The 13,446-nt window shown below is 40.2% G+C and overlaps 1 protein-coding gene across 4 annotated transcripts in view; it reads right to left on the bottom strand.

The window, feature by feature from the left end:
• Window positions 1-3,162: 3,162 nt before the first annotated feature.
• The window catches only part of hyou1 (hypoxia up-regulated 1), a 68,729-nt gene continuing 58,445 nt past the window's right edge, over window positions 3,163-13,446 (bottom strand). For all 4 annotated transcript variants that reach the window (XM_077740814.1, XM_077740810.1, XM_077740813.1 and 1 more), the window contains 5 exons: window positions 11,263-11,519; window positions 10,120-10,204; window positions 3,981-4,233; window positions 3,817-3,894; window positions 3,163-3,622 (listed from right to left, as the gene is read on the bottom strand). In XM_077740814.1, coding sequence (XP_077596940.1) covers window positions 3,576-3,622; window positions 3,817-3,894; window positions 3,981-4,233; window positions 10,120-10,204; window positions 11,263-11,519 — 720 coding nt within the window. In that variant the 3' untranslated portion in view covers window positions 3,163-3,575. The remainder of the gene's footprint in view (window positions 3,623-3,816; window positions 3,895-3,980; window positions 4,234-10,119; window positions 10,205-11,262; window positions 11,520-13,446) is intronic.

The following is a 13,446-nucleotide window of genomic DNA, read 5'->3' as shown; positions in this document are numbered from 1 at the left end:
TCACACAGACAAACTCTCAGTTCAACCAAGTCCACAAACAAAAATATAATAATTTACAATAGCGTTTTTCTTTTTCTATGCATGTTACTTAGTGGGACTTCTGTCATAAAATCAGAGCCTATTTTTGCGCAACGTTCGCTCCTTGTGAGCTGTCATTTATTATGAATGGCTTTTAACTAGCGCGCCCACCACGTGGGTGTACACCTCGCTCTCCTATTGGCTGCTCCCGGCTGAGCACTCTCGCCTTGGTCTGCCTCGCAGGGGGTGTGGCTTTTTCAGCCGACGCTCGATCTTTGGGATACTTTTTGTGTGCGCGACGCCGTTCATTGTCGCTTCTGTTTCACGGCGGGAGCTATCCCACTCTGTTAAAAACGTTTACTCAAATGACCTTGCTCCTACTAGGAAACTTTGAGGTATTTTCATCCCAAGCACATGCGCATTGGACGAAAATACCGTATTGAACTCAAGCGAAGCGCACACGCAAATAAAACACAAATACAAACTTTGATATGGACGTAAGAGCCGCATGAAACCGGGCAAAGAGCCGCATGCGGCTCGCGAGCCGCGGGTTGGCCACCCCTGCCCTAGCCTGATATACTGTCAGAGTTATATTTGTACCTACCGGACCACAGTACAGGACACCCTGAACTGCCCTAAGTTTTACATAGGTTTTTAATGTCGCTGTCCCCAGGACGCGAGTCTCATTTCTCAAAATGGACCTTCACATGCAATGCCCCTTCGTGCATTTGGCAACCGTCAACAAATGCATACATTCATGTGGGCTCACCAGAGATGTCCTCAGATGACTCTTTCATTAAGATTAGTCTTCAACCGTCGTGACTCCAGACACTCCGCCAAAAATCTAGCCCGCAAAAGTTTTAGACGCCATGCCCACAGTCTTTCCCTACTGTATACTGTACTCGCAATGAAAAGTTATTTGCCGCTTGATTAAAAACTAAAAGTTATTGTAAGTTTAGTCCAAGTTTTTGTCAGATTCGAGAGGCATTAGATCATAGATGAAATCTTCAGGTGCCGCAGCAGCAGCAGGAGCTTCTTTCTGCGAGAGGCTTTCGGCGCACAAGGAACCCGACGACCGCCGAAAATTTCGTACTTAGAGGCATTCATAAGTAGTCAAACTCGAGGATTAGTATTTTAAAATAATAATTTTCATATCAGTTTTTTTGTAACATGAAAATTGCAATTGAAAGTTGAAGCATTCGTAAGTACAGATGGCACTGTTTTTTTTTTCTTCCGTGTGACCTGTCCATGTGACTGCTGATCAAGTTCACTTGTCCTTCCCCTGCCTCTGGTGTATCTCCTCCTTGCTGCCTCTTATATGACCCAAATGGTTCTTATTTTCTCCTCAACCTATGTCTGTCTAATTAAACCCAGTGTTTGTCAGTCCTTGTCGGGTGATCTTTTGTACCGTGTGTTTCATTCTCCCCTCACCCTGTCCTATGCCCGTTTCTCCGCGTCTCCCCAGTAAGATTTGATTGTCTTCTTTGTTTTCATTCAGTCATTCATTTTCTGAACCACTTATCCTCACAAGGATCACAAGAAGTGCTGGAGCCTATCCCAGCCGACTCCAGACCGGAGGTGAGGGACACCCTGAATCGGAACACAGCCGCAGGGCACGAGACAGAAAATTATTCACACTCACAATCATTGCTAGGTGCAAATTTGAGTGTCCAACCCACCTACCATGCATGTTCTTGGAACGTGGCAAGAAACCGGGGGAGTTCCAGGAGAAAACCCATGCAGAACCAGCCGGGGCAAACAGCAAGAGCCTCACCATTGGAACGACTTGGATTTGAAGCCAGGACCCCAGAACTGAAAGGCCCATCCACTAACCACTCACCCGCCGGGACACTATTATTTGTTTTGAAAGAATGTTATTTTATTTTGAAAATATTGTCGTGGATGCATTGATTCTCACTTTAGAAGTTCCATACTCTGTCCGTAATACCTTGACATACGAGTGCTCCGACATATGAGGAATTTGAGATAGAGGTAAAATTCTTGAGCAAATATTCACCTCAAGATAGGAGATACATTTTGAGATACGAGCATACGATGTCGCATATGTTTGGTGTTCTGGCCAGGTGGCCAGGCCGCGGCAGGCTGCTATTGCACAAGGTTTACATTTAGTGTAACGTAAGATTAAAATCTTTTTAAATGTGTGTATTAGAATCCAAATTCAAGTTAAATTTAAAGTTTGTTACGTTACTAGCGCAGTCGTTGTCTCTCTATCTCCATCTTTCCCATCCACAAACTTCCGTTGTTTTGAATAATGTCTCATCTAATTATTAAACATCATAACTACTTATTTGTTACTCTGTAGGTAGATGGTGAATTAACCAATTAAAATGTGTTTTTCTATTGTAATATCCTGTTGTTGTTTTTTTAAGAGGGTGGGAACTAATTACTTTGTGTATAGTTCTTTCCTATGGGAAACATTGATTTGAGATATAATTAAATTTACATACGCGCTTAGTCCCAAATGCATTAAGCTTGTATTTCAAGGTTACAACTGTACTGGGCTCTCATTGGCTGTCTTAAGGTTTCTCATTTACTCTTGACAGCCGTTCGTCGTCACGGAGTTCTGCCTTTTTTGTTGAGTTTTTCCAAGTGTGGATGAAGCAGCTGCTTGTTTTTATCCTCATGCCTCCCAAGAAAATTATCAGTGCGTATAAAAAGTGTTCATCGTGGCTGACAAGTTGGTCAAAAACAAACTCAAGAGTTAATGAAACACTCGGCACTATGGGGGCATAAAACGAGAAAGCAGACAAGGAGGAAGCAGCAAATATTGCACAAGCAAACAAAGAAATGCTGGAGACATTTCACGAACTTTCTGTCTTGGTAGAAAAAATTAACACAATTCTGAACGTGTTTACAAGTTGTAAGATTGCCCACTTTGACTATGTTTCTCTGTCCAATTAAGGCAGGGCACAAGGTGACAAACAGCCATGCATGCACACACTCGTACATCGGAAGCATTTCGAGGTGTATCCAGAGTAGTGACCCATGCCGGTTGTTCAAATTGCGTGTTGTGTACAGGTGAGAGGCCTGTTAAGACCTGACTTTTCTTTTTCCATTGTTATTGGGGTTTGGGGAGGGGGGGGGGGGGGGGGGCTGGTTGGGGGAGAAGGAAATAATTCAAAACATGGTCAACACTATTGAATTTTATTAACCGAATGTCTTGATTTGTGTTGCCAATCAAGCATTCTTAGACAGAAAATGAAATGTGACAATTTCGGTTGTAGCAATTTCCAAGGAGGCAAGGTCATGGGAATATTGGGCTAATCAGAATGAAGATACAATATGAGAATGAAAATACAGTGCACTGCAGGGCAAAAATAACAAAAACAGAAACAAAATTAACACTTAATTACACCTCGCTATCACAGTGTGAAATATATGCTGTTAAGACCAATGTGAGTAAAATGAGGGTAACTCTAGTCTTAAACCAAAACAGCATAAACAAATGCTCAACAAATGAGCATGAGATCAATAAAGAAAATTCTCAACATTTACACTAGCAATAAATATTGTAATAATTTCCCCAGATCCAGCTCTTAGAATTCATCGATGATGTGGTTTTCAGATCTGTCTTTCTCAGTTCCTAAAAACAAAGAGAGCTGAAAAGTTGGTGCTAGAACTGCAGTTGCTTTTGAATAGCTGAAGCCACTGATTTAAGAAATGTTGAAGCCATGTTTACTATTGAAGAAAAGTAAACTTTCTTGCTGGAAATATTCCCTTTTACTTTCATTTATTTTGTATTACACCTTGTCCTTCTGTCATTTACAGTACACCAACCTGTTTTCGTTTCCTCGGTCGGCTGTGTGCTTTCCTTATCGGGTGTGGCATCATCCGGCTGCTCATCCACTAGGCTATCTACAGTTCAACAGAAAGTATGTCAGTATTTTACTTATCATACATGAGTGCTTAAATATGGGCTAATTAGACAAGGGTTCACCTACCACCGGTTTTCTCAGTGCTCTCCTCTTCAGTGGGCGTAGCTTTCTGTTCATTTTTATTTTTGCTTTTACTAGAGCTTGTAGTATTCTTGGCCTTGTCTTTAGACTTTGGTTTGGCAAATTTAGCTTTGTTCAGCAGATAGTTGAGTTCTCTCTCCAGAAGTGAAAGTTTTGCTTCAATGTCTTTTGAAAGCACAACTGGAAGCTCCTTTGGAGAACGTTTCTCCTGCTCAGCGGCAGTATCATTTTTCCATGCCTGGACAGATCATGTGACTCAAAAAGACATGTAAAAACTGATTTTTGTACTTTTATTGACAGAAGTTCTAAAGACTCTGTTGCAACACTATACTCAACAACACAAGTTGCAACACTATACTCAACAACACAAGTTCATCCACAATTTTGTTGCCATCCATAGAAACTGACTAATCTCATATAATCATTGTTGTTGCATCCATGGACTGAGCGAGTGGTGTGCTTTCGCTCTGCTGACCTCATTTGGACTACTTATTTATTATTTTATGATTATTTATTTGTCTGTTTGTTGTTGTTATTTGTGCATTACATGGTGAACATTTTAAATCTCATGACACCTGTATAATGATGATAAAAGCATTCAATTCAATTATTCATGTTGACAAATCCGTGTCAGTGTTCTGGCTGCATATGGTTGCACTAAATTATGTTGCAGAGTTCTAACTGAAATAACTTTCCCTTTGACCTTATGGTGATTGGAATGCCTGACCTGCTATTTAATTGTTTTTATAGAATAAAATAAAAACATTTATTGTGTGCTATATACATACTTTAAGATGTTTTGTTCATATTCAGAATCAGTATTTAAGCAGGTTGAGACCAAAGCTTGTTTACACTAAAAACGGAAAATATTTTATAATAAAGGGTATATATTGTTCAAACATAAAACCAAAACATGCTTACTTTGGTGCAGAATGAACTTTTGGAAATAATTTGATGTAAATGTACTATAGTGACCATTTTGATTAGTTTGTTTATAAAGTGATTTAGAAAAATTGCAATAATTGTCTTAAACTATAGTATCGGGGTTAACTGGAATCGAATCGTTACACGTCCTTGGCGGTCCAGAAACTGGCATTTGGGATGGGGAATATCACCTCTCTGGTTGGGAAAGAGCCTGAGCTAGTGCGTGAGTTCATGAAATTCCATATTCATGTAGTCAGGCTCACCTCTACGCACAGCTTGGTTTCTGGTACCACTTTTCTTGAGGAGAGTTGAACACTTCCATTCTGGAGTCGCTCACGGTTTGAGGTCCCGAGCAGGTGTGGGCATACTTATTGCCCCCCGGCTCGGTGCCTGTAAGTTGGGGTTTACCCCGGTCGACGAAAGTGTAGCATCCCTCCATATCCGGGTGGGGGTCGGGACCTGACTGTTGGTTGTGCATACGCACCAAACAGCAGTTCAGAGTGCACAACCTTTTTTGAGTCCTTGGAAGGTGTGCGGGAGAATGCTCCTTTAGGAGGACTCAGTCATTCTGCTGGGGGAATTCAATGCTTACGTAGGCAAAGACGGTAAGACCTGGAGGGAAGTGATTCGAAAGAAGGCCCCCCGTGATCGGAACCCGATTGGTTTTCTATTATTAGATTTATGCGCTCGTCGTGGACTCACAATAAGAACACCATGTTCAATCAGAAGGGTGTCCATATGCACACTTGGCATCAGGACACCCTAGGCCGCAGTTCGATGATCGAGTTTGTGGTCGTGTCATCGAACCTGCGGCCGCATGTCTTGGACTTCGTGGTAAAGGACCTGAGACAAAAGGCAAGCCTCTCTATTTACTGGTCAATCTACATTCCCACCCTCATCTATGGTCATGATCTGTGGGTTGTGACTGATAGAATGAGATCTTAGATACAAGTGGCCGAAAGGGTGAGAAGCCGGTCATCCGGGAGGGGCTCGGATTAGAGCCGCTGCAACTCCGGATCAAGAGGAGCCAGATGAGAGATGAGCTTGATAAAAATCTGTTTTGTCTGTTTAAGTTAGTACGGATTTGCTACAAAATAATCTGTATCATTGGTGGTGTGACCCAACTGCCAAATACTATTATAAATGAATAATTGATTTATCTGCACAATGTTTGCCGGGTTGCTGGAGTTTATTCCAGGCAAAAACGGGAAGTAGGCGTGGTAGAGCTTGAATTGGGCTCCAGCCATGCAGGCAGACACTCCCACCTAGGGAAATTTAGGATGCACGATTAGCCTGCTAGGCATGTGTTTGGGTTTTGGGAGGGAAAAAAAAATGAGAAAACCCACACAGGGTATAGGGAGAACATGCAAATCCACAAAGGAAAGCCGAAACCCAGGGATTTCAAGCTTGGATCTCAGACCTATGAGGCGGATGTAGTATAAGAGGAAACCTTTCCACCAATCTGGTATCTTCTGGTGTTTCAACAGAAAACTTTGTGTTGGACCGGCTGGAACAAAAACCTGCACCCACAGCGGCCCTCGAGGACCGGTTTGCCTACATCTGTACTTAACACTACTTAGTCATGCTACACATTATTACAGTTGTGTTCAAAAGTTTACTTACACTTGTGAAGAACAACGTCATGGCTCTTTTGAGTTTCCAGTTGTTTTTAAAACTCTGATTTTTCTCTGATAGTGATTAGAACAGATACTTCTTTGTCACAAAAACATTCATGAAGTTTGGTTCTTTTATGATTTTTTTATGGGTGAACAGAAAAAAAGTGATCAAATCTCCTGAGTCAAAAATATACATAAACAGCACTAATATTTGGTAACATCTCCCTTGGCCATTTTCACGTTAATTAGGCGCTTTTGGTAATCTTTGACCACTCCTTTTGACAGAATTTGTGCAGTTCAGTTAAATTTGATGGCTTTCTGACAAGGACTTGTTTCTTCAGCATTTTCCACAAGTTTTCAATGGGGGTAAAGTCTGTACTTTGGGAAGGCCATTTGTAAATCTAAATTCTAGCCTCATTTAGCCATTCCATTACCACTTTTGATGTGTGTTTGGGGTCAATGTCCTGTTGAAACACCCAACTGTGCCCAAGACCCAATCTTTGGGCTGATGACTTTAGGTTATCTTGAAGAAATTGAGGCTAATCCTCCTTCTTCATTATCCCATTCACTCTCTGTAAAGCACCAGTTCCATTGGTAGCAAAACAGCCCCACAGCATTATACTACCACCACTGTGCTTGACGGTAGGCATGGTGTACTTGGGGTTAAAGGCCTCACCTTTTCTCCTCCAAACATAGTTGGATATTATGGCCAAACAGCTCGATTTTTGTTTCGTCTGACCACAGAACTTTCCTCCAGAAGTACTCCATGTGATCAGCAGCAAACTTCAGTCGAGCCTTAAGGTGCCGCTTTTGTCGCAAGGGCTTCCTTTTTGCACGGCAGCCTCTCAGTCCACGGAGATGCAAACCACGCTTGACTGTGGACACTGACACCTGCGTTCCAGCAGCTTCTAATGCTGAGCTCCATTGACTTTCCTATTGTAGTGTTTGTGGGCTTTTGCATCCAACGAGCCCTATTTAAATGGCCTAAGGGAAGTCACCAGCTGTTGTCACACAATCACCCACAAGTTAAGAGGACATGCTAGGAAGCTAATTTAACTGACAACTTTCTAAGTCCCTAAAATTACTAAATTGTGTAGCTATATGTATATTTTTGACCAAGCAGATTTGATAACTTTTTCTGTTAACCCATAATAAAGTCATAAAAGAACCAAAATTCCTGAATGTTTTTTGTGACAAAAAAGTATCTGTTAGAACCACTCTGTCAGAGTAAAATCAGAGTTGTAGAAATAACTGGAAACTCAAGAGAGCCATGACATTATGTTCTTCAAAAATGTATGTAAACTTTCTACCACAACTGGAGATGCAATGCCGTGAAAAAGTATTTTCCCTTTGTGATTTGTTTTTTGTATATTTGCCACACACAAAGGTTTCAGATCATCAAACCAATTTCAGTATGACACAGAGACAACCCAAGGAAATCCCAAATGCAGTTTCTAAATGAGGATTTTGTTTGCCAAGGCAGAAAAAAAATACAAATTTATCTGGCACTCTGTGAAAACTAATTTACCCCTGAACCCAATAACGAACAGGTTGTGCCACCTTTGGCAGCAATAACTGAAATCAAGCATTTATGATAATTTGTGAGGAGTCTTTCACAACAAGGATCAAGTTTTACTAGTTCCGGGCCATCAAGGCCTTCTCTGCTGGCCCAAGAAATATTTGAATCATATAATATTTTGTCCAACAATACTTTAGGTATTCCAAATTGTCTGTTAGCTTCCTTTCATTGCTTTTCACCCTGGTTGCACTGCTTCCAGATGTGTGTTTTCATATTGAAGCATTAAACATATCACATTTCAGCCATTATTTGTTGCCAGGGTCAGAAATATGCCTCAAGGCCTTCACAATCAGTTCTGCGGGCTCTACTGCATTAAACAAGCGTCGATAAGACTGTTGCTTTAACCAATCAGAATTCTATTTGGTGACACCAAGGTCATTTCGCAGGCATAGGGATACGTCAGCTTTCACCAACTATGATTGGCTTGTTGGTGGACCAAAGCCAAAGTGAGCTAGCCAGGGATCGCAAACTCCACCCACAATGGCCGATGGTGGAAAACAAATGGATTTGGTTGCGGATTTGCTCACAAAGCTATTTTCCAGATGGACTTTTCCACACAAAAAAAATAGACATTAAGAAAGGGCGGTCAACTCTGTAGCTAGCAAGCCTGTTACAGCCCGGAAAAGTGTGTGTCCGCCACTTTCAGTGCGCTAACTACGAGAACTATCAAGCTGTATTTGGAGCAAGCTGCGCAAGCATATATATTGTTGTTGATTTAAAGCCATTTTCAAGACGGACTATGCCAGAAATACGACAGGACAGGCTTGACTTTCATCATTAGCTTCGATTGCGATAGAAAAGAAGGAAAAAAGAAAGGAGGATGGATATTATGTAGTAAAAAATGATTTCTGGTGAGTAAAATATGGCTATATTTCTAAATATTTTAATTGTATGAGGTTATTGTTGTTTTTACGTGTCGCAGCTGTAGAGGCAGAAGAGGTTTTATAGCCATAAAATTTCTGAGGGTTGGATTGAAGGCGTGGATAGAAAATGCACGGACTAACGCTGAGTTTCACCCACTCTTTTGTGCAGAATTGTTTCATTTCCGCAATATTATAGAGTTTTCTAGCATGAACAGCCTGTTTCAGCTGACTCTACAGCATTTGAATAGGATTTAAATACAGACTTTGACTTGGCCACTTCACAACCTTAACTTTGATTTTTTAAATGTATTTTTTATTCAGCAATTCAGACGTGGACTTGCCAGTGTGCTTTGATTCGTTGTCATGCCGAATGCTCCAAGAGGGCTGGAGTTTGAGCGCACAATCTGATGTCAGGACTTGGCTGGTAGAAAGCAAAATTCCTTCTTCCAACAATTATAGCAAGTCCTCCTGGTCCTGAGGCAGCAGTGCAGCCCAAGGCCCACACACTGCAACCACTATGTTTCACTGTTGGTATAGTGTTCTTTTGATGGAACGCGGAGTCATTTTTTTGACAAATTTAACGGGCTGTACAACTTCCTTCTTTCCTTGGGTTGTCTGTGTCATATGAAAAATTACATGATTGTCTGAAACTTGTGTGTGTAATAAATATGTAAAAAAAACAGAAATCAGTAAGGGGGCTGTTTTAACTATGAGATTTTCCATTTATTTGTGGGACAGAATACAACTTATGCATATAAATAAATAAACAGGTGGAAAAGTGTTTTAATGTGCCATACAATATTTATATTTCATGAATCTTTTTTAAAACTGAACAAATTTTATATGCACAGAAACCATTTGCATGTGTTAGTTATCTGTTATTGATTTATACGTGCCAAAAAAACAGTGAATTGAGAGCTTATTTTTCAGGAATTATTTAAGGAAAAATGTCCGCAATTTCTGTAATGCCCAAGTTACCAAGTAGATAGGACTTCTTACAAACCTAAATCACACTCCAACAGAATTCACTTAATTACCACACTGCCTTATCAGTTTAATTATCTTTTTACAGAAGAGAAAAAAGATTAAACCAAGGCTCACTTTGCCTCTATAATAAATAAACATTTTAAAAAATCACTTACCATTGTCTCATTGATGACTTTTTCTAGAACATTAAGTTCAACTTGTGAAAAGATTTGATCATCTTCTTGAATGAGCTTTGCACTCCTTTAAATGATGAGAGTGGGGGGGGGGGGGGTAATCAATGCAAAGAAAATCTAATTACAGTATCTTTATACCAGGGGTCGGCAGCCTATGGCTCGTGAGCCAAACAAGTCTCTTTTAATGGGTGTATATGATTCTTCGCTAATTTGCAAGCTAAAATGTGGGACTCGCTGGTGAGAGCGCCGAGTCCATATTGCACCAAGATCCTCGCGTTGGCCCATCCCTGTGTTTGTGAAACTAACTTGAGCTACGCTGTATCGCTCAATTGATGCCTTGCGTTGCCACAAAAAAGTGCCTCCAACACTAACTCTAGTGCCGCTCCATCCACCAATGGGAGCCTCATGTTGGCACATCTTTGAGTGTGCAACATTATTTTGAATGCGCTCCATTGACAAATGGACACTTTGTGATGGCACATCACAATTTAAATGGCGCCGGCATTACCTAGAGCTGCTTTAGTCATGTTTCTTTTCATTAGATTAAGCATATACTCATTGATTAGCAACATTGTAACAATGTTATAAAATAATTCTAATACTTATACTTTAAAACATATGACCCAAAAATGCACTCATTTATTTTAACTATTAAATTCTTGGAATGGCTCTCAAGAAATTAAAAAAAATATAAGTTATTTATGGGGCGGCCCAGAGATTGAGTGGTTAGGGGACGGCCTCAGTTCTGGGGTCCTGGGTTCGATCCCAGGTCCCAGTCCCCCTGAGTGGCTTTTGCATGTTCTCCCAGGGCTTGTGTGGGCTTTTCACCAGGTTCTCCAGATTTCTCCACATTTCGAGAACATGCAGGGTTGGCTGGTTCAAAAGTCCAAATTCCCCTTAGGTACAGGAGTGTATTTGAATGTTTAACCGATTTTTTGCCCTGCGATTTGCTGGCCACCAATTCTGTCTCCTGCCTTGTGCCCGACGTCAGCTGGGAGACTCCAGCACCCTCTGTGACTCTTATTATATGCAATTTAGGAAATGAAAAAGAAAAAAGGAATATTAATTATGGCTCTCTCGGTCCAAAAGGTTTCCGACCCCTGCATTATAAAATTGGGTGCTCACCGGAGGAAAAAGCTGGATGTGTTAAGCATACTTTCCAGTGTGTTGAGGCTATAAGGCCATTTCCGTCGCTCTTCCACCTTGAAAAACATGTCCTTGCAAAAATGTTTAAGTTGAAAAAGCTTTTCCTTTAGTTGATTAGTAGTGGCAGAGTAACCCTCATCGTCCATCCAAATTGACGCTTCATTTAGCTTTAGGGAAATCTGTTCCTGATCCTCTTCGGTCACCACCAACTGGTACTCGTCCTGGTATAATTTGTCCTTGAAAAAGAATGGACAAAAGCAGATTTTTTTAGGAGGATTTCCTGCAATGCTCTAATAGTCTTCAGGATTTCCATTGTCATCATTCCTGACTGTGTTGGTGTGTTAAAATTTACTGTAATTTACAGAAAAGAAAATCTTACAAGACAACTATTTGTTCACACTTTTGAAATGTGCATACGCCAACAATAACGGAGATGAAAGCACAAAAACTTTTCCAGAAACCCCTATTATTTTCATGGCGACAGCGTGTTGGGGAGTTTAAAGTGCAAAATCGCCTTACAGAGATACATTTTTGTCAACACTCTACCTTGTTGTCACCATCTAAAATGTTGACAACGTGAAAGTGAGTTTTGGGTAAATTTGACTTCCGTACTCCAGAAGAGCAGTTGAAAATAATAAATATATAAAAAATAATAAACAGTCACATGAAAAAGTTTGGGCACCTGTGACAATATGATGGAATCAACGCCAAATTTTACAGTGGGTAGGTAGCAAGTGTTTGTCTTTGAATGCTACGTGTTAATGTGTGCGTGTGTATGTGTATGTGTATGTATATGTATCTATATGTATCTATATATATATATATATATATATATATATATATATATATATATATATATATATATATATATATATATATATATATATATATATATATATATATATATATATATATATATATATATATATATATATATATATATATATAAATATCTATCTATATATATATATATATATATATATATATATATATATATATATATATATATATATATATATATATATATATATATATATATATATATATATATATATATATATATATATATATACACACATATATACACATATATACACACATATATACACATATATACACACATATACACACATATACACACATATACACACATATACACACAAATACACACATATACACACATATACACACATATACACACACACACACACATACACACACACAGCCACACAACCACCCACACCAACCCCCCCCCCCCCACCCACCCCCACCCCCCCACCCACACCAACCCCCCCCCCCCCCACCCACCCCCACCCCCCCACCCACACCCATCCTTTCATTGCATTTCCCCCTGTGCAGTGCTTCCAGTTGCGTTTTCATGTTTCACATTTAACCATTCACATTTCAGCCATTTTTTGATGCCAGGGTCAGAAATCGGCCTCAAGGCCTTTAAAGTCAGTTCTGGGGGCTCTGCTGCATTAAATAAGCGTTGATAAGACTGTTGCTTTAACCAATCAGAAATTCGATTTGGTAACACCAAAGCCATTTTGCAGTCATAGGGATACGTCATTGCTTTCACCATTTATGATTGGTTAGTAGGCGGGCCAAAGTGAGCCACCCAAAGATCGCGAACTCCTCCCACAATGGCCGACGGAGGAAAACAAATGGATTTGGTTGCAGATTTGCTCACAAAGCTATTTTCCAGACTGACTTTTCCAGAAAAAAAAATGGACATCATTAAGAAAGGGCGGTCAACTCCGAAGCTAGCAAGCCTGTTACAGGGTGTGTCCGCTACTTTCAGTGCGCTAACTGATAGAGCTACCAAACTGTATTTGGAGCGAGCTGCACAAGCAAACATATTGGTGTGTTGATTTAAAGCCATTTTCAAGATGGACTAAGTCAGAAATATGATAGGACGGGCTCGACCTTCATCATTAGCTTCGATGGCGATGGAAAAGAAGGAAGAAAGAAAGGGGGATGGATATTGTGTAGAGTTAAAAAGGAATATTGGTCAGTAAAATATGGCTATATCCCTAAATGATATTTCAATTGTGGGCCCGGTTCTGATATCTGAAAAGCTCCAGTGTTTGCATTTAATCACTAAATGCTGCTAAGAAGTGGATTTGACCCAATTTTTGCCGTTTCGCCATTGACGTCCATTGC

Source organism: Stigmatopora nigra, chromosome 19, assembly GCF_051989575.1.
Source record: "Stigmatopora nigra isolate UIUO_SnigA chromosome 19, RoL_Snig_1.1, whole genome shotgun sequence".
Taxonomy (NCBI): domain Eukaryota; kingdom Metazoa; phylum Chordata; class Actinopteri; order Syngnathiformes; family Syngnathidae; genus Stigmatopora; species Stigmatopora nigra.
This window is presented reverse-complemented; position numbering and strand designations above follow the sequence as displayed.